The sequence below is a fragment of the Eumetopias jubatus genome, unplaced genomic scaffold (assembly GCF_037043125.1).
Source record: "Eumetopias jubatus isolate StellerSeaLion01/CBP00866 unplaced genomic scaffold, mEumJub1_p1.0 scaffold_12, whole genome shotgun sequence".
Lineage (NCBI taxonomy): Eukaryota > Metazoa > Chordata > Mammalia > Carnivora > Otariidae > Eumetopias > Eumetopias jubatus.
In genome coordinates this window covers 49159487-49180700 of record NW_028274818.1, presented here as the reverse complement: position 1 = coordinate 49180700, position 21214 = coordinate 49159487, and the positions used below count along the sequence as shown (strand labels likewise).

The following is a 21214-nucleotide window of genomic DNA, read 5'->3' as shown; positions in this document are numbered from 1 at the left end:
GAGGCAGACCATTAAATGGAACCTCAGGGCAGGCAGCTCCCAGAAGGCGTGGAAGAGGCACAGCGTGGGCTCTGAGCCTCACGGAAGCACCACGTGGGCCCACAACAGTCACAAGGGTGGTTTCCCCTCCCCCTCCTTCTGCTACTTTCTCGGTTTCAAATTCTTTCCCCAAATGTTCACTTCCTATTTTACAATTCAATTTTTCCAAAAGCTTTTTTGGTGAGGAGATCCTGAGAAGATTGGTGTTTCCAAATGGCCTGAGGTACTTAGCAGAAAACAAAGCCTCTTACCACATTTATTGTTAGACGACTTCGTCAAGAATAAGGTACCCCCAATCCCTGTGGAGTCAGCTGTCTGTTTTCTTACCGCCCCACCACTCTCCTTTCGGGGGATTATCACTCCTGGGGCAGGAGGAGTAGAGAACAGAGCTCAGCACTAAGAAATATAGAAGGCTTTGCCCCGCAGACCGGAGACTGTAGGCGGAGACTGGAGCTTATTTCAACCTGCACTGGGCACTCTGCTCACACTCTCTGTTCTCTTCTCCTAATGGATTCACTTAGATGTGAGGGTAATATGTTGTGCTTTTTTTTAACATTTTTTATTGTGGTAAAATATATGTAACATAAAAAATGACCACTTTAGGGGCACGTGGGTGGCTCAGTTGGTTAAGCATGTGCCTTCGGCTCAGACCATGATCCTGGGGTCCTGGGATCGAGCCCCGCATCGGGCTCCCTGCTCAGCAGAGAGCCTGCTTCATCCTCTCCCCCTGCCTCTCTCCCTAGCTTGTACTCTCTCTCTCTCTCAAATAAATAAAATCTTTTTTTTATGACCATTTTAACCATTTTTAAATGGACAGTTCAGTGACATTAAGTACATTCGCACTGTCATGCAACCATCATCACCATCCACCTCAAAAACCTTTTCATTGGGGCGCCTGGTGGCTCAGTCGTTAAGCGTCTGCCTTCGGCTCAGGTCACGATCCCAGGGTCCTGGGAGAGAGCCCCGCATCCGGCTCCCTGCTCCACGGGAAGCCTGCTTCTCCCTCTCCCACTCCCCCTGCTTGTGTTCCCCCTCTCGCTGTCTCTCTGTCAAATAAATAAATAATCTTTAAAAAAAAAAAAAAACTTTTTCATCTTCCCAAACTAAAACTCTGTTCTCACTAAACAATACCTCCCCACTGTGTCCTCCCCCAGTCCCTGGCAACCACCATTCTACTTTCTACCTCTATGAATTTGACCCCTCTTAGTAGCTCTTGTAAGTGGAATCATATCATCTTTGTCTTTTTGTGATTGGCTTATGTCACTTTGCATAGTGTCTTCAGGGTTCACCCATGTTGTAGCACGTGTCGGAACGTCCTTCCTTTTTAAGACCGGATAATATTCCATTGTTTGGATATACCACATTCTGTATACCTATTCATCTGTTGATGGACATCTGGGTGGTTACCAAGGTAACATATTCTTAACTCACTCCCACAATTTAGGCTTGCAGATAATTTAAAATCAATTCCATTTGTTGAGTATTTAATAAGGGTAACTCACTGTGCTAGGTATTGTGGGAGGTACAAAGGTGAATCAGACATGGCACCTGCTCTCGAGGAACTTACGCTATACTGGGAGAGGAGGAAAAAAAGTGACTAGCATTTGCTAATAGCTTACCATGCACCAGGTACTTTGCCCAATCACTGCACGTATTGCTCACGGCAACATTAGAGGAAGATATTGTAATATCCACTTTACAGGGAGAAAAGGAAGTCTCAAGGACCTTCAGTAACCACCTCCAAAGTGAGGTGAGACTGGGATTCAAACCCACATCGTAGATGCAGAATCTTGTGTTCATTCTAGGGACCAGCTGCTCCCTTTGGTGCAAGGCAGAATGTGACAAATCCTGGGGGGAGAGCTATAGGAAGGTGGAAGGGAAGAAATGACCGCCCTCCTCAGGCCACAAGCTCACGGCAGAGGTCAGTCTTGGAGGTTAGGAGGGCTTATGTTTGACAGAGATAAGGGAGTAGAGGAAACTGTTTGCGCAGAGCAGAGGAGGGTTGGCCGAAAATGTAAGTGCATACAGAGGGGCTCCGGCATGTAACATAAGGTTGCAAAGCAGAGCGGGGCAAAATCAAGGACATAAAGAAATGCTAGCTCGAAGAGTCTGAACTCCACCAACTAGACAATGGGCAGCCATTGTGGGTTTTGAGTCAAACACAGTTACAGCTGTGCTTTGGGAAGGTCACCATGGGAACAGTGCATCACAAGGATGGAGGGGTGGGGGTAGTTTAAAGGTGGGAAAGCCAGTTAGGAAAGTACTGGAATTAGCAGATGAGACATAATTAGGCAGAACGGAAAAGAGGGTATGGAGGTCAGAGATATCTTAGAGGTGGGGATGACAGAACCTGGGCACTAATGCATTATGAACAGGATGACCATACACCCCGCTTTGCCTGGGACACCTGCCTTCCTGGTTCAACTACTAACAGCATCTGTTCACTCTCAAAGACATCCAAGTTAGGGCAATAAAGTATATGTCACACTAATTATGAGGAGTAAGAAAACAGAATCAAAGGTGACTCTTTTAAAAGACTTTGAACCTGGATTAATAAGGAAAGTGGTAACACCTTTAGAAACACAGGAGGGAAATGAGGTTTTTTGGAAAGACGATGAGTTTGGATTTGGACAAGCTGAGTTGGCTGCTGAGGTGAGGGTTTATTTAAGGGAGATAAGCACCTTGCCCGTGGATTTGCGCTGTATCACATGAAGGAAGGCATCATTGACCTAAAAAAATTCCAAAAAAAAAAAAAAAATGTGGTCACACTTGTATATTTCAACAAACAGTTGTTGGTAGTTGGAGTCTTAAAATAGCTAAAATATTAAGATGTGTCTCCAATGAACTATACGCAGCTAACTATGCCATACTAACTAAATAATTAATCACCACAAACTCAAAGGAAAAAAAATAATATTTAAGAATAACCCAACCTTGGAATTTTTCTGTCTAAGGTATAGTTTTCAATGTTGTCAGATAAATGACAGCAGGGAAGAAGTCCTCAGGCCTGTCCATACTCTATAATAATATTCCTCTGTGTTCTAGTTTTTGAAGGGATATAGCCACTGCCAGAAGAATCAATAGTTTAATAATTTACAATTTTTATCTTTTTATTAAAATTGTCCTGTTTCCAGCATAACCGAAATTGCAATCTATCTCAAATCCTACTTTTTTAGAAGTACAAGGTTATAAAACATAAATTAAGAAGCAGCCACAGTAATCAAGACAGTGTGATACCAGCAAAAGAATAGATAAACAGATCAATGGAACAGATTAGAGACCAAAAATAGACCCACACAAGTAGAGGCAGCTGATCCTTAACAAAGGAGCAAAGGGAATTCAATGGAGAAAGGACAGTCTTTTCAAGAAATGGTGCTAGAACTACTGGACATCCACATGCAAAAGAAATGAATCAACACATTGTCCCTGTATCTTTCACAAAAGTTAACTCAAAATCAATCTTACACCTATAAGTAAAAGGCAAAACTATAAAACTTTCAGAAGAAAACAGGAAAAAAAAAAATCCACATCACCTTGGATCTGGCAGTGAGCACCAAAGCATGATCCATAAAAGAAAAAACTGGTAAGTTGGACATCATAAAATTATAAACCTCTGCTCTGCAAAAAACACTCAGGAGAATGAAAAGACAAGCCACAGCCTGGGAAAAAAACTTTGTAAAGATGCATGTCTCATAAAGAACTTGTACCTAGGGGCATGTGGGTGGTTCAGTCGTTAAGCGTCTGCCTTCGGCTCAGGTCACAGTCTCAGGGTCCTGGGATCAAGCCCCACATCGGGCTCCCTGCGGAGCAGGGAGCCTGCTTCTCCCTCTCCCTCTCCCCCTGCTTGTGTTCCCTCTCTCACTGTGTCCCTCTCTGTCAAATAAATAAATAAAATCTTTAAAAAAAAAAGAACTTGTATCTAAAATATATAAAGAATTCTTAAAATTCAACAATAAGGGGCACCTGGATGGCTCAGCCAGTTAAGCGTCCGCCTTCAGCTCAGGTCATGATCCCGGGGTCCTGGGATCGAGCCCCATGTCGGGCTCCGCGCTCAGTGGAGAGCCTGCTTCTCCCTCTCCCTCTGCCTGTTGCTCTGGCTACTTGTGCTCTCTCTGTCAAATAAATAAAATCTTAAAAAACAAAACAAAACAAAACAAAACAAAAACTCAACAATAAGATCAGGTGCCTGACTAGCTCAGTCAGTGGAGTGTGCAACTCTTGATCTCGGGGTTGTAAGTTCAAGCCCCATGTTGGGTGTGGAGATGACTTAAAAATAAAATCTTTATTTAAAAAAAAACTCAACAATAAGAAAACAAACAACCCAATTAAAAAAGCAGCAAAAAATCTGAACAGACACCTCATCCATAAAGACAGACAGATGGCAAAAAAGCACATGAAAAGATGTTCAACATCATACGTCATTAAAGCAATGCACACAAAAACAAGATACCACCACACACCTCTCAGAATAGCTAAAATTCAGAACATGGACAACAGTGGATGCTGGCAAGGATACAGAGCAACAGGAACTTTTTATTCATTGCTGGTGGGAATACAAAACGGTACAACCACTTCAGAGGACAATTTGGTAGTTTCCCACAAGGCTAAACATAATCTTACCATGTAATGCAGCAATTACATTCCTAGGTAATACACTGAAAACTTAGGTCCACACAAATGTTTATAGCACCTTTATTCACAACTGTCAAAACTCGGAAGCAACAGAGATGTCCTTCAGTAGGTGAATGAGTAAACAAACTGTGGTACCTCCGGGCAATGGAATATTATTCCGTGATAAGAAGAAATGAGCTATCAAGCCACGAAAAGACATGGGACAATCTTAAGTGCAGACTGTTAAGTAAAAAAGCCAGTCGGAAAAGGGTCCATACTATATGATTCCAACTATATGACATTCTGGAAAAGTCACAACTATAGAGACAGTAAGAAGATCAGTGGCTGTCAGGGGTTGGGGTAGGGAGCAGGGGTGAATACGTGGAGCCCAGGGAATACTTTAGAGCAATAAAGCTATTCTGTATGACACTATAATGATGGACACATGACATTATACATTTGTCTTGGCAAAACTTATAGAACTGTACAGCACAAAGAGTGAGCCCTAATGTAAACTATGGACTTCAGTTAATAATAATGTATCAATATTGGTTTATCAATTGTAGCATATGTACCACACCAAAGCAAGATGTTAACACCAGTGGAGGGATTCTTGGGTGGCTCAGTACGTTAAGCGTCTGCCTTCAGCTCAGGTCATGATCCCAGGGTCCCGGGATCAAGTCCCGCATCAGGCTCCCTGCTCCGCGACGAGCCTCTTCTCCCTCTCACTCTCCCTCTGTACTCTCCTTCTCCCTTTCTCTCTCAAATAAATAAATAAAATCTTAAAAAAAAAAAAGATGTTTAACTAGTGGAAACTGGAGGTGGGAGAAGGAATATAGGTAGGAGAATGCTCTATACTTTCTGTTGAATTTTTCTGTAAACCTAAAACTGCTGAAAAAGCAAAGTCTCCTGATATTTAATAAAATAAATAATAAATGCAAAAAATTAAAATTGAAAAAAGCAAAGAATGGAAGAAAACAGAAGTGTCATTATTTGCATATAATAATCTACATAGAAAAACTAACCAAAGCAACGGACAAGCAAATAAGAAAGGTCTGCAAGATTGTGAGGAACGAGATCAGCTAACAAAAATTACTGACATCTCTCTGTATCAAAATAATCCACCAGGAAATATAACAGAAATAAAATAGTGCTTTCAAAGGCAACAGAAACAGTAAAGTACTTATAATTGACATAACTAAGAATGATCCACAAGACTTTATGGAGAAAAACTTTAAAATCTATTTAAAAACGTGAAAGAGCTGAATAAACGGCAATATAACCCTATTCACAAATAAGACAACTTAACATTGTAAAAATATCAATAGCAACACTTCCCCAAATTAATCTAAAAAGTCAATGCAATTCCATTCCAAATTTCAGCCAGATATTTTTTTAGGGACTAAACAAATCTATTCCAAAACTTACTAAAAGTGCCTGGGTGGCTCTGTCGGTTAAGCATCTGCCTTCGGCCCAGGTCATGATTCCAGGGTCCTGGGATGGATCCCTGCATCCCACTCATGTTCTCTCTCTAGCTATCTCTCTCTCTCTCGCAAATAAATAAAATCTTAAAAAAAAAACCATAAAATTTACCTAAAAGGATAAAGATTCACAAAGAGCTAAGTCAAATTTTAAAAACTAAGGTGGGGGGGTGGGGGGATGGGTTAGCCTGGTGATGGGTATTAAGGAGGGCACGTTCTGCCTGGAGCACTGGGTGTTATGCACAAACAACGAATCATGGAACACTACATCAAAAACTAATGATGTAATGTATGGTGATTAACATAACAATAAAAAATAAACACACAAAAAAATAAAATAAAACAAAATAAAAAATAAAAACTAAGGTAGAAGAGTGACACTTCCAGATATTAAAACATACTTCAAAGCTATAAAGATAAAAACAGTATGATACTATTATAGGAACAGAAATCTGAACCAAAGGATAGAAGAGAAAGCAGATTGTATCTGGGAACTTGAAATAAGATGAAGGTAGCACCACAAATCAATGGAGAAACAATGAACTATTTGGTCTCGGAAAACTAGCTCACTACAAGGGGAAAAATAAAAATTGGTTACCTGATTTATACCCAATACAGAGGTGACTTAAGATGGATTAAATCCTTAAGTGTGAAATAAAAGTATAAAGTTAGTAGAGAGGGGCACCTGGATGGCTCAGTCAGGTAAGCAGCCGACTCTGGACTTCAGCTCAAGTCATGATCCGGGTCCTGGAATCGAGCCCTGCATCAGGGTCCATGCTCAGTTGAGAGAGTTGGCTTGAGATTCTCTCTCTCCCTCTCCTTCTGCCCTCCCCCTGCTCACACACTCTCTCTCTCTCAAATAAATAAATCTTTAAAAAAAAAAAGTTAGTAGAGAAAAAGAGAGAAGATCACTGTGGCCCAGACATGACAAAGGACTTTTTAAACATGTCCCAAATAGCACTAACCCATAAGGCAATTTGCTTGATTATATTAAATCGAGACAAAGGTGATAGAGAAATGACAAATTTGGAAGGACAGACCTTTGCAAAGTCTCAAACTAAAATCTAGAACCTTGCTACTCACAGGGTGGTTCAAGGACCATAGGCTTCTGCATGATCTGGGAGCTTATTAGAAATGCACAATCTTGAGCCCCCTCCCACCTGTACTGAATCATAATCTGCATCTTAACAAGATCCCCAGGTGATTCATATGCACATTAAAATTTGTGAACTAGAGATTACACAAGGAACTTTTGCAAATTGGTAAGAAAGAGGCAGGGAGCCCTATAGAAAACTGCATGAAGGACTTAAATTGCTAAACCCAAATGTTTACCAGATCTATAAAGAGATGATTAGAAATCAGGGAAATGCAATTTAAAATAATAAGATGCCACTTTATGCCTCTCAGTTTGGCAAAACTCAGAAAGTAGTCCAATGCTACATAGCAACAGGGTGGCGAATAAAGAATTCGCATGCACTGCCGGCAGGGGCATAAACTGGTCAAGCCATCCTGGACAGCAGTTTGCTGTCAAATTAAGTATGCGTATATCCTGTGACCCAACAACCCTGCTCCCAGGAAAATACTCCCAAAGCAACTTTGCACAAGTCCTGACTGTGAGACTGTGGATGACAGTGCTGATTATGGTGGCAGGGAATCAGGTCACCCCCAGAGTGCATCACTAGGAAGCTGATGTGTAAAATCTGGCAGGTGCACACCACGGTGTCCTCTGCAGCAGTGGGAAGCGATGAACTGGAAACAGCACCAGCAACATAGATGGATCTTAAAAAGACTGCACTGAGTGAAAAATGAAGAAACAGAACAAGGTCTATAGCACAACCCTATGATGTTATTTGTGTGACTTGAAAATAAATTAGCGCACAAAAAAATGTATGTTCTAGAAGGAAATATAAATCCAAGGACATGTACCAAACACACTACAGAGAGTGAGTCTGAGGAGAGGAAGAAGAGTGGAAGATAGTAGTGGGCAGTGAGGATAAAGGGAGTAAGTAAATACCGACATCCAGAAATACACAGACATAAAAACAAAAGATGGTCCAACCGTGCAAATGTGCTTTGAAATGAGGAATATGAATAACCAACCCTTCCCACTTGAAATCCTTCCCCAAAAGCATAGAAAAAATTAATAAAAATAAGCAGAGAAACCAACCAATCAATCAAACAAATCAATTCTCTGCAGCACAAAATCCCCAGTTTCAAAAACATCTGTCTTGAGGGTCTTTGTGCCTCACGGAGACCTTTCCAATCCATGCAAATTTAGACATACTCCAAAGAGGTGGAAGAGGTCTAAGACACGTGTTTTGAAACATGCACCCCTGCCCTGCCGATCCCGATCACTTGGAGGCACAGCTCAGGTGACTCACAGCTGCATCTCTCCCTCTCAGTCAGAAGCCGCGTGTTCCCAGAGATCTGTCACAGCCCAACGAAAGAAAATACTCGGGAAAGCACGCACGATTCAAGATAGTGATACTTCTTTTACCTGGCATCCTGGAGAAACAAGGAATCTCCTAACAAGTAAACCTTAACTTAAAAAGAATATTGTTCCTTTAAATGCCAGAGCTTCTTTTTAATCATTTTGCATATAAATACTTATAAAAATGGAGTACACATTTACCTCACTTCTCTGAAAGATAATCTTGGTGGGAAGCATACACTTTTTGTTCCATGATTTGGGAACCTCATGACTTTGAAGATCCGTGATTTTCCCTTCTGTTTTTCAGATGTTCTGTTACTTCTGTGTCCAGTTGCCACTTCCCTGTGATTGTAGATACTTCTAAAAATAACCCAACTCTGTCCCCTTTCTACCCTGTGGTTTCCATCTGGGCTGGGAAAACGGACAACCAGTGGCCTTAAGAACTGGATGCCTAATAAGTGTGATGTGAGGCTCTGAGTGAGAAACGAGGAAGGAAAGTGCAGGGCATTAGACCAGAGTCTTTTGATAGCTAATTCAGATGCCTGGGGACATTTTCTTCCTTCTGCATTCTACCAGCTGTGGAAAGGGAAGGTGCTCCATACTGCTCCCCAGAGAGATCCACAGGCTGTCCCCAGAACCCTCCCTCGCAGTGGGTGAAGCCATAATTCAATTTGTCTCTGGAGATATGTAGAAACCACCCCTTCCCCCTATAATAACCCTGTCCTGAGAGCTTCCCGACAAAACCAAGAAATTCCTTAAGTCTTAGTTTTTTATTGACTGGCATACAGAATACCCCATGAAAGTTGATGAATAAAATGAACTCATGAATGAATGAATATACCGGGGGCTGAGTGGGACTGTTTTCAAATGGTAAAAAAATGTTTAGTTAGTGGTACACAGTCCCAGTTTAATTATATTTATTATCTCATTTTCTCTAATACAAGTTGATCTGAATCTTCTTTTAAAAGCCAGTCAACCCATTTTACCAAAAAAGAGATACAGATGACAAGTAAGCATATGAAAAGATACTCAAGATCGTTTTTCAATAGAGAAATGCAAATTAAACCCACAACTAGATACCACCAGGTACCTACTAGAATGGCTAACGTGAAGGAAAATGACCTGACAGTATAAAGTTCTGGCAGGCGCCCAACAATTAGACTCTCATAAATTGTCGGTGGGAATGCAAAGTAATACCACCACTCTGATAAGCAGTAAGTTAACCGTATAGTAGCAAATCAGTACAAACAAAATCCCAAAGTGTACAAACAGATAATGCATACTGGAACATCAGTGTCTCACCTAGAATATACCAAAAAATAGAAAACCCAACATGCTATGTATGGGCTTTGGTAGGAATGCAATAATAGTGGTCGTGTCTTCAAAACCTGGGCGGTAGAGACAGGAAGGCAAAGCGAAAAGAGCAGTGGACACAGTCAAGCTTATCTCTTCCTGAGAAGCATCGATAACTGGCATTTGTAGGATTCTGCATAGATTTCTTTTAAACGGACATTCTCATCTAATGATGTTAACTAGGCACCATTGGAGACTGGGGGGAATAAACCTGCTCTGTGAATAAAGCCAACTAAATGTCTGCACAAATTTATAAGAGTTAAACATATGCTTAGCACGTGACGCAGAAATCCCTGTCCTAAAATTAAAAACAAAAAAAGTCTATACAAAACTTGTATGTGAATGTTTATAGAAGGCTTATTCATAATCACCAAAAACTAAAAATAATCAAACAACTATTAATTGATAAATGAAAAAATAAGTTGCGGAACATCCGCACAAAGAAACACTCCTCAGAAGTAAAAAAAAAAGAACAAATTACTGACATATGCAAAACTATGGGTGGGACACCTGGGTGGCTCAGTAGGTGAGGTATCTGCCTTCAGCTCAGGTCATGATCCTGGGGTCCAGGGATCGAGTCCCATGTGGGGCTCCCTGCTCAGGGGATGTCTGTTTGTCCCTCTCCCTCTGCCTCTCCATCCCTCATGCTCGCTCTCTAATAAATAAAATCTTGAAAAAAAAAAAATCTATGGGTGAGCCTCAGAAGTATTACACAAGGTTTGTAAGAAGCCAGACTGAAAAGACTACCTCCTGGGTATGACTCCATTTATATAACATTCTGGAAAAGGCAAAACTATGAGGAGAGAAAACAGACCAGTGGTTGCCAGGGGCTGTGGGGAGGAGAAGGGGATTGATGACAAAGGGGCACAAGGGCACCTTTCAGAGTGACGAACCGTTCTATATCTTGATGGCTGTGGGGTGGTTACATGACTATGTGTTTGTCAAAGCTCGGAGTGAGTTTTACTAACTGTAGATGACAGGTCAATAAACCTAACTTAAAAAAAAAAGTCAAGCCATGTATTATGAAACACAAATATAAATAAATCTTCAAAACTAAGTGTCAGCCTGGGTTCCTTAGAAAATAGAGCCTGGTCAAAACGTATGCCATAGGGGCACTTGTGTGGCTCAGTAGGTTAAGCATCTGACTCTTGATTTCAGCTCAAGTCATGATCTGAGTTATGGAATCGAGCCCCGGGTCAGGCTCCGCACTCAGCAGGGAGTCTCCTTGGGATTCTCTCTCTCCCTCGCTCTCTCTTTCTCAAATAAATAAATCTTTAGAAAAAAATCTATGCCCTAACACTTCACTGTAATCCCAGGGAGGCAAAGGTGAGGGAAAAGGTGAAGTGAATCAAGGAAGGAGGTGTGTGTTACTGATCCTGAACCAGTCATAGCTCCAGGGGGAGAGGCCATATAGAGCCCACTGCTTGTTGACATATTCCATCAGGAGGAACAAAGGCAGCAATCTGTCTCGTCTTTCATTTGTCAAATCTTGCCCCATGCAGTAAACTCCTCCCCAACTTCCCGGTTGCATTACCCAGACCCCCGCATCCAATTTCTGGGGAAGTCGGCGCTTCAACAGGTCCTTCAGATCAGCACCGTGCACCAGGGCCGCAGCAGCTCCGACCCTAAAGAGCATGGTGGAGGCCCTGCCTAGGATCGGCTCTCCTGCCAGGGAAAGCATGTGACCGCAAGTGTTAGGAGATGGGCTGTAGGGACAGGGTCTGGCTGTATGACAGCAGGGATCAGTGGTGTGAGCCATCACTAGAGAAGGGTGACAAGGGGCCAGGGCCTGAACTGGGTCTGGAATAGTAGACTCAAACTAATGTATTCTCTAAACTTAGAGAGTAACTTAATTTTTAAGAATATTCCGAAGATATACTCAGGAAACTCCAAGTAAACAATTTCCATCTATCAAATCTATTCATGTGGCGACCTCCCTGACCTTTATATGACAAACAAATTCAGATCTCTGAGGTGTAAGTCCTACGTCTGGTTGAGACGTGTGTAAGCATCTCCCTATAGAAAGCAGACTTGGCACCTCTGAATAAGGCCATCCCCTGGACAGATCACGGGGCTCGTGCATGGCCCACCTGTCAGGGCAAGGATGCTACACTTCAGAAAATAATAAATTCTAGTTAAAATTCAAAATCTAAAGACTATCTCTCTAATCCTGCCCATGAAATGTCCACGCAAATGTGTTACAGTTCATGGAACCCAAAAGAGCTCAACTCTGTATTTTATAACGGGCTGGTATTTTGCTTTACACAATACAGTGAGTGTCTATGTGCTTTTACATGTGTTATCTTATTTAATCTTCACAACGACCTTAGTGTGTAGAGTATATTACTGCCCCCGTTACAGATGAGGATACTCAAGCATACAGACGTGAGCAATTTGCCCATAGCCAGTTAAATGGTAGGGCCAGGATCTGAACTCAGGTGGTCTGACCTGATAGCCTCCTACTCTCAGTCAGTCATTCGACAGATAGATGAGTACCTGCCAGGAGCTGGAGAGAAGGAGATGCATGGCCCCCTGCCCACATGGAGTTTACAGTCTATGGGAATGACAAGCATTGAACAATTACAAGTAGACAAAGAAGACGCACGGAGTGCTATGGGAGCTCATACCTCGTGCCTCATACCGGCTAGGGTACAAAGTATGTAGTCATTAATATCAACTATCACGGTAAAATCTGTAAGCCCACATATTCAGGAGAAAAGCAAGCTAGGAAGCACTGGTGTCTCTGGTTATTATATGTACATACTTGTATATATTCGTACAGTGGTCATTTTCCGAGCCCAGGCAGGTTCTGATAAATAATTTTTTCTAAAACATTAACAGATTTACACGAAAAATATTACCCACGTTAAGTGAAGTTAACCATATACATTCATTTAATCATCTTCATTTAAAAAAAACAAAATATATAAATTCTGGTAGCGCCTATACAGTGACTAATGGATGAACTACAGCCCTAATACGCGGGGTGTGATTTAGTGTTTTGTTCAAGATTCCTGGTTGTTTTAACTGCAAGATAGCTCTTTCGTATAGATAATTCTCCAATGGATGGACAAACTTCATACTCTGAAATAAGGTTTCTAGGAAGCAACTTCCTGGCTTGCTTGAGGAGAGAGTCCAACATAGCCGTGAGGAGCCCAATTCTGGCATCGGACCAACCTGGACTGGATTCCAGGTCTGTCACTTACTACATACTACCGAGCAGTCTTGATTTCTTCATCTGTAAAATGTGATAAAAATGGTTCATAGCTCAAGGGAGCATTATGAAGACGAAATGAGAAAATGCACGTCAAAGTGCTCAGCACAGTTCTTGACCCACAGTATGCACCTCATACATGGGAGCTGCCAATTCTATTACTAGCCCTCTAAGTAGTTGAGAGATGGGAAAAAAGACAGAGAGAAGAAATCATAAGTGGAGGGTGTGTTAATGAGATGAAATGGTTAGGGAGAATGGCCTCATCAGAGGGCCCCGGGATAGCAGGAAGGTCAGCAGAGTGGGAAGAACCAGGTTAACCCTGCATGCAGAGCCCTCATTGGAAAGGAGCTGGGTAAATGGAAGCCAACAGGAGGTTAATAATTAGATAGTTAATTCGTGTTTAAGAGAAGAGAACTTTAATGTGAGTGATTAAAACAATAATTCTGGGACGCCTGGGTGGCTCAGTCAGTTACGCGGCTGCCTTCAGCTCAGGTCATGATCCCAGGGTCCTGGGATCGAGCGCCGCATCGGGCTCCCTGCTCCGCAGGAAGCCTGCTTCTCCCTCTGCTTGTGCTTTCTCTCTCTCTCTGACAAATAAATAAATAAAATCTTTAAAAAAATAAATAAATAATTTTAAAAAATAAATAAAACAACAATCCCAATCTGGCTTTGTCTCCTGCCTGAGCAGCACCTGGAACATAGGTCAGTGGGGAGAAGAGGTGATTCAAACTAGAGAGCGTTTGCGGGCCCGTCCTAATTGCCCTCATCAACAGGTATACGTGAGCCTCGGGTGAAGCAAACCTCGGCTCACAAGACATATGATAAAAGCCACAAGATGGAAGGGGACTCAGAAATTCTTCAAACTGGTGGTCTTCAAGTTTTTAAGCTGCAAAACCTTTTCACAAAAGAAAAAGGTGAATGCAAAGGTAAAGATGCGCAGCTACTCAGAGCCCTGCAGCGGAGGGGGCCCCAGAACCCAGGCTGCTCAGGTCTCCTTCCACCTGCCCACATCCTGGCTGTGGCCCCTGAAGCATCACCCCCTGTCAAGGCGTGGAGACCGCAGGTCAGAAAGGAGAGGAGACTTCCACAGGGTTGCCACCGGAGAAGGCAAAGCCAGGAGTAGAATCCGACCAGTCTTCCGACGGCCAGTCCGGTTCTCTTTTTCCCACCCAACGCGACCCTCTGGACTAACATACGAAAAGGAAGAGGAAGAAAGTAAACCACTTTCTTGGGAAAAACATCCAAATGGAAGGCTGGCGGGCAACGAAGTCTGGCACTGACAGCTGGGCCTCACTAATCTGCATATGAACAAAATGGCGCGGCCAACGATGGCTGGCTGGAGTCACCAAAACAGTCTTTTGAACGTTAAAGCAAATTAAACCGAAAAAAAGGACTTCACAGCGAATGTCTAACAGATTCACATTTACAATTATACTGCATATGCATGCCCACAATTACACTTTGGAGCAAGTTTAAGCCACATTAATGGGACTGAGGGGGAATGAAAAAAGGGAATGAAGACCCAACAAAGTTCAGTACGGTGACTAATGGATGAATTACAGCCCGATGACGCAGGGAGTGATTTAGTGTTTTGTTCACAGAACCTCAGCTTAGATCATCTGGTTGTACTTTAAAGCGGCTGTTTTCTAAAATCAAAGGTCAAGTTAAATGCTTCCTTCTCAGACCGGTATGTTATGGAGTTCAGGGTTCATATAAACACGGGTAAATGATTTTCTAAAGTACCATCACTTCCCTCTGCTTAAGAAACCAGTGACGTAGGGAGAGCCCTCGAAATCCAGCTCCTTTGTGGCCCGCACAAATTCAGCCTCCCCGGTGGCTCACTGGGCCTGAGGCGACCACCATACAAGCCTGAAGGCCCGGAGAAATCCCGTCACCCGGCAGCCTGTGAGACCCCATTATTCTGCACTGTGTTTGTACCTTTTCATTCCATAAAAGGAGGATTTATGGAACCCAGAGAGAAACCACCCAGTTGTTTGACACCGATTAGGTCCTGGCATTTAGCCACATCACCTCTCTCCAGAGCATCTCACCTCCTCCAGCTTAAAAACCGCTCCGATGTGTGGCTGGATGCGCCCTTGCTGGCAGTACTGAAGAGCCGAGGACAGGGTTCTGGAGAAGACGGGAAAGTTCTGCTCTTTGTATCGGCCCCAGTACAGCCCCATGGCAGAGACATTCTTCAAGAGCAAAAGGTTGGCCGGCACAGAAGCAATGGTTCCTCCAGCAAAACCCACCACCACGATCCTGCCCTCCCATGCCAGGCTGGGAAGAAAGGACAAGGAAAAGAATTTATTTTAAAAAGCAACATATATATATTCACACTCACTGGAATAGTTACTATAAACCACCACCACCGGAAATAACAAGTGTTAGCAAGGATATAGGGAAACCCTCGTGTACTATTGGTGGGACTATAAAATGGTGCAGCTGGAAAACAGCATGCAGGTTCCTCAGAAAATTAAAAATAGAACTACCGTATGATCGAGCAATGCCACTCTGGGTCTTAATCCAAAATCACTGAAAACAGGGTCTTGGAGAGATAGTTGCACTCTTGAGCCCACAGCAGCACTATCTACCACAGCCGAGAGGGAGAAGCAACCCAAATGTCCATCAGCCAATAGGTGGATAAACAAAATGTGTTATATACATACAACAGGATATTGTTCAGCCTTAAACAGGAAGGAAATGCTGTCACATGCTATGACATGGATGACCCTTGAGGACATCAGGCTAAATGAAATGAGCAAGTCACAAAAAGACAAATACTGTATGATTTACTTATATGAGATATCTAAAGTATTCAAATTCATAGAAACAGAAAGTAAAATGGCGGTGAACAGGGGCTGGGGGAAGGGAGAAATAGGAATTATTATTTGATGGGTAAAGAATTTTAGATTTGCAAGATGAGAAAGTGATGGACATCTGTTTCACAACAATGTAAATATACTTTACACTACAGAACTATATACTTAAAAATGGTTAATGTAAAAAAATGGTTAATATAGCAAATTTGACGTTATGTATTTTTTTAATCACAATAAAAAGGGTAGAATGAAAAAAGCAATCTACATGAACTTACAGAGATAAAAAAATAGAAGCTATCAGGGAGGTGGGGGAGGAGAGGAACAGTTACTATTTAACAGGTGTAGAGTCTTGGCTGGGGACAGGGACACAACATTGTGAGCATACTTAATGCCACTGAATTTTACATTAACAAATGTTTATAATGTTACGTGTATTTTACCACAACTTTAAAAAAAAAAAAAAAGCAATATGCATTAAACCCCCAGCTGGGAATTCCTCTTGACCTGACAAACTGGCAGAGGTGAACCATTCTATAGCACTTTGGATTCTTCAGTAGGAAAACATAAAAATAAGCCATAAGCAGGGCACCTGGGTGGCTCAGTTGGCTAAGCAACTGCCTTCAACTCCTGGGATCGAGTCCCTCATCAGGCTCCCCGCTCAGCAGGGAGTTTGCTTCTCCCTCTCCCTCTGCTGCTCCCCCTGATTGTGCTCTCTCCTTCTATCAAATAAATAAATAAAAATCTTCTTAAAAAATTTGTAAACATCTTTGATACACAATATGTGTATCTTGGTTTGGTTTTTGCTTTTTGCTTTTTTTTCTTTAGAGGGAAATGAGAAGTGCTTGTGCTAACACTGTTAGCCGTTACCCAGAAGGCAAGAGGGATGTGAGAACTAGCAGCTGTCTGTCCTGGCTCTCTGTGGAGTCAACACCTTCCTGTCTTTGCTTCTCTGAGCATAGCAGCACCTAGCACGGTGCACTGATGCTCAGGGGCCACAGAACCAACTGCGTCCCTTCCATGGGTACGCTGTTCTGTCCGCTTCTGTTTCTTCAACTTTAAACTGACATAAACCACAAAACTGTGCTTGCCAGGATGACGGGAGAAATGAAACCAGTATTAACAGAACACTCCAGAGTCCCTGGTTAAAAACAGAATGAGAATTGGTGTGAATACAACAGTCCCACTAAAACTCACTGGCTGCTTCTGAAACCAGTGAGATCAAGAGTCTGTACTTTGGTGCATGGTGAGCTAGGGACCTGCCACCACCCCCGCCCCCCAGGGTCATGCTAACATCTGCATGATGATCCCAAGAATTACCCACACTACGTATATAAAGTAGTTAATGGGGCCCAGCAGAGCTGAATTTAACACATGCATAATTTCTAAAGCATCCAATATTGCCAACAAGAGAGTCTGCAGTCATTTTTTGGATATTTTCCAGTTGGATATCTTGTTTTTCTATATTTAAGCATTTCCTGATTTCCCTCTGCTTCTATTCCTTTTCACCCTCCCACTCAGCTGTTCTCGTTGACACCAAAGCCTACAGGAAAAGTGAGCAGCAAAAAGGGAAGAGAAGTAAGGCCAGAAGGCAGGCAGGTCTGGAAAGGTTTCAGCAGACGCCCAGGTCCAGCCCCCTCTGGAAAGACCACCACACGCACCTGCGGAGCGCCTCCAGGAAGACATCTCCTCCCACAGTGTCAATGGCCACGCTCACCCCCCCACTGCCCACGAGCTTCCTCACTGCCTCCTTCAGGCCGCCCTGACCATAGTTCACAGTGGACTGTGCGCCCTTCTGCATCGCCAGCTTGCACTTCTCGTCACTTCCGGCTGCAGCTATCACCTGCACAGAGAACACAAAGCTTCTGATGATCCAGAATGTGTACCAAGAGGGGCTCACCCTACCCACCCAGCTTCCCACCAAAGGGTACTAACCGAGGAAACCAACGTGACCTTGCTGCCCTAGCATCAGCCTCAATCCCACACGTCAAGGCCGACACTCAGCACCATCACACTGGCCCCTCCACACCCACTGGCCATGGGATTCACATTGCCAGGAATCCTGGAACCCCAATGAGTCTAGCTAGGAGATGATTCAGGAGACACTCAGAAAGTCTTCTCCAAATATGGATGAAACCGTCATTTCCTGAGCACCTACTATGAGTCAAGTAATAAAGATACCCAAGCCTAGAGTCAAGAGAGCAAGATACAGCAGTGTGAAGGTGGGGAAGAACAGAGGGCTGCAGAAGTGCAAACGAGAGGTAGTCAATCTAGATCGAGATCTCGAAAGGCTTCTCAGAGGGTAAAACATGATTCAGTAAAAAGATCTTCAAGTTGGAAAGACCTGAGTTCAAATCCTGGCTCTGCTACTAACTAGCAGTGTTACCTAAGACAAATGTAATACTTACATAATGCTCACTATGTGCCAGGTACTCTTGTAAATGCTTTACATAGATTCATAACTCACTTAGTCTTAATAACCCAATGATTCACACACTATGAGCATTCCCATATTAGAGATGAAGAAACTGAAGCAAAAGAAGTTAAGTAACTTGCTCAAGGTCACACAGCTAATGGGAGGCAGAACTGGGATCAAGCCCAGGTTGTCCATCTCCAGAGTTCATGCTTTTAACCTCTATGCTGCCCACCAGCTTCCCTAAGCTTCAGTTACCTCATCCGTAAAACAAGATTTATTTTAAAAATCAAATCGAATACTGTACATAAGACACTTGAAAAATAAAGTGCTAGATAAATGGAATTTATTGTTACACATACACAATCATGTATTCTATTTAAACCTCATAAGAACATTATGGGGGCAGTATAATTACGCCCATTCTATAGATGGTGCCACAGACATAGAGGTTAAGTAATTAACCCAGGCCCAGCACCCACCAGCCCAAGCGGTTGGGCCCCAAGGTGACATTCAGAACTTGCATTCAAACACACAAGATCATCAGTGCCCTTAGAAGATTTCAAACTCACCCAGAACTATTTGAACCAGAAAGCTACCCTAAGTACCTTCACACAACACCAGAGGGCAGACACTGGCCTAGGGTCAGGGAGTTGCAACAATCTCGATTCTCAAAAGGGTGCCAGTGAGACCTGCCACGAACCCGTCTCCCCTGGTGCCTTACTTTATCTGTGAAATAGGGATAATAAACACATTACCCATCTCCAGGGGTTTGTTAAGATCGGGGGTAAGATAATTGGTGTGGAGGCACTTTGAAAGCAATATGAAATGCTGTGAATGGAGGTTGTTCTCAAAATAACCTGTTCCAAGTAGGTGGCATGATGACATTTTTTAAGTTATTTTTATTATTTTCTTGTTGTTCACTTTTCCTGAAAACCATTATGGCTACGAAAGAATATACAGCTTGGGTTAATTTTAATATCGGAGTTGAAGTGGATTTTTCTCTCTACTTAACCTACTATCACTAATCAAAACAAATGGTGCAATTTTATCATCCTAGAAATGGTAAACAGTCAGTGGTTCTAGACAAGGAGACTAATTTTCGTCTCCCCACTGAGAGGTGCTAAAAGCCCTTGCTTTGACATGAAATGTGTTAATATTCCATGGAGAGCCTCCTGGTAGCTAAGATTGCTTTCAGAACTCACATGTCCTTCCCAAAGAAAACTTAATGCGAGAAAGGAGAGACGCCACCTGAAGAAATTCCAGAGCAATCCAATTATCTCCAAACTTGGGTATCTCGGTGCCTTCTGGATATCCCAACTGCACACGCCACAAAAACCTCACACTTAATGCTTCCAAAACTGAGCTCACCATTCCCTCCTGTGTTCTCAACTGCAATAAACGGCAAATCCACAAGTTAACCTAGTTTGCTCCTTCCCACTCAATGTCTAATAATAACAGGTTCCCTTTTTAAGAGATTCTTACCAACATGCCATGCCCTCTAGCAGGCATACTGCACGTGTAATTTCAATATTCCCACAACGACTCCATATGAGGAAAGCTTTATTTTACCAATGAGGAAACTGAAGCAATTAAGCTAGAGGCAGCATTGGAATCTGAACCTAGGTCAGACTGATTTCAAAGCCCTTGTTCTTTCAACTGTATGAGGATCAAACTCTCTATTTTCTTCTACTTTAGTAACTCCCGATTCATTGCTTCCAGTGCCTTGGTTCAAGTATCATCACCACCGGCCTGGATTGCTCTCAGAGGCTCTCTGCTTCCTCCAGACTACCCCTGACCTTGCCCCATCTCACATCCCCACTGCTACCAGAATGAACTTGGCAAAATGCAAATATGATCATGGCACTTCCCTATTGAAAGTCCTTAGTGGCTCCTGAGAGCTTCCAATAAGGGTTCAAATTCTTCAGGGTCTCATGATCATGTCTCTCTCTTCCTCCCTAGAGTCATCTCCCTCCATTCCCCTCCCCATCCCCCCTCCCCAGATCCTTTGCTCCACAGATGCTACTTGCTTGCAATTCCCTGAATGCATCCTGGGAGATCTCATGTCTCTGTCTTCTGACATGCCCTCCCACCACTAAAATGGCCTTCACCTCCCTTCTTCCTCTATTCAACTGCTACCAGTCCTTCAGAAGTCGCCTTAAATGCCTCCTGTCTCCAAGAAATCCTCTCCTTATCTGAACATCCACAGCCTCAAAGCAATGCCCCTGCAGAGAATTGGGTCTTTCTTTCCTTTGTTTATTCTTTCATTCAAGAAATAGTTATTGAGGGGCATCTGAGTGACTCAGTTGGTTAAGCGTCTGCCTTCGGCTCAGGTCATGGTCCCAGAGTCCTGGGATCGAGTCCTCCTGGGATCGAGTCCCGCATCGGGTTCCTCACTCGGCGGGGAGCCTGCTTCTCCCTCTGCCTCTGCCTGCCGCTCCCCCTGCTTGTGCTCTCTCTCTCTGTCAAATAAGTAAATAAAATCTTTAAAAAACAATAGTTACTGAGTGCCTACTATGGTCTAGGTACATGCCAACTGCTGGGATTACAGTAATGAGCCAAACAGACACTGTCCCTGCCTTCATGGGGATTCCAGTCAAGTAGGAGGGCAACAGTAATCCAGTCATGACCCAAGAAAAGGATTAACCACACACTGGGGTATGTACCATGAAAGAGAAGTATAGGATGTGAGGAGACCATCTACAAACAGCTGGGTGTGGAGGGGGCAGAGGAGAGATTAACATCTCCTGAGGGACAAAGTTTAAATTTGAAGTGCAGAGGGGCGCCTGGGTGGCTCCGTCGGTTAAGCGGTTAAACATCTGCCTTCGGTTCAGGTCATGATCCCAAGGTCCT

At 43.0% G+C, this 21214-nt stretch overlaps 1 protein-coding gene across 13 annotated transcripts in view; it reads right to left on the bottom strand.

Annotated features, from left to right (window-relative positions):
* LOC114200083 (protein Cryzl2-like) overlaps positions 1-21214 on the bottom strand; it is a 38415-nt gene that overhangs the window by 9079 nt on the left and 8122 nt on the right. For 8 of the 13 annotated variants that reach the window (XR_015766473.1, XR_015766474.1, XR_015766476.1 and 5 more), the window contains 3 exons: positions 17610-17791; positions 15181-15409; positions 2721-2768 (listed from right to left, as the gene is read on the bottom strand). Coding sequence is in view for 8 of the 13 variants with exons in the window: in XM_028092065.2 (XP_027947866.1) it covers positions 2721-2768; positions 15181-15409; positions 17610-17791 (459 nt within the window). In the remaining 5 variants the exon portion in view is untranslated. The other 5 variants (XR_015766477.1, XM_028092066.2, XM_088016943.1 and 2 more) reach the window with 4 other exon arrangements.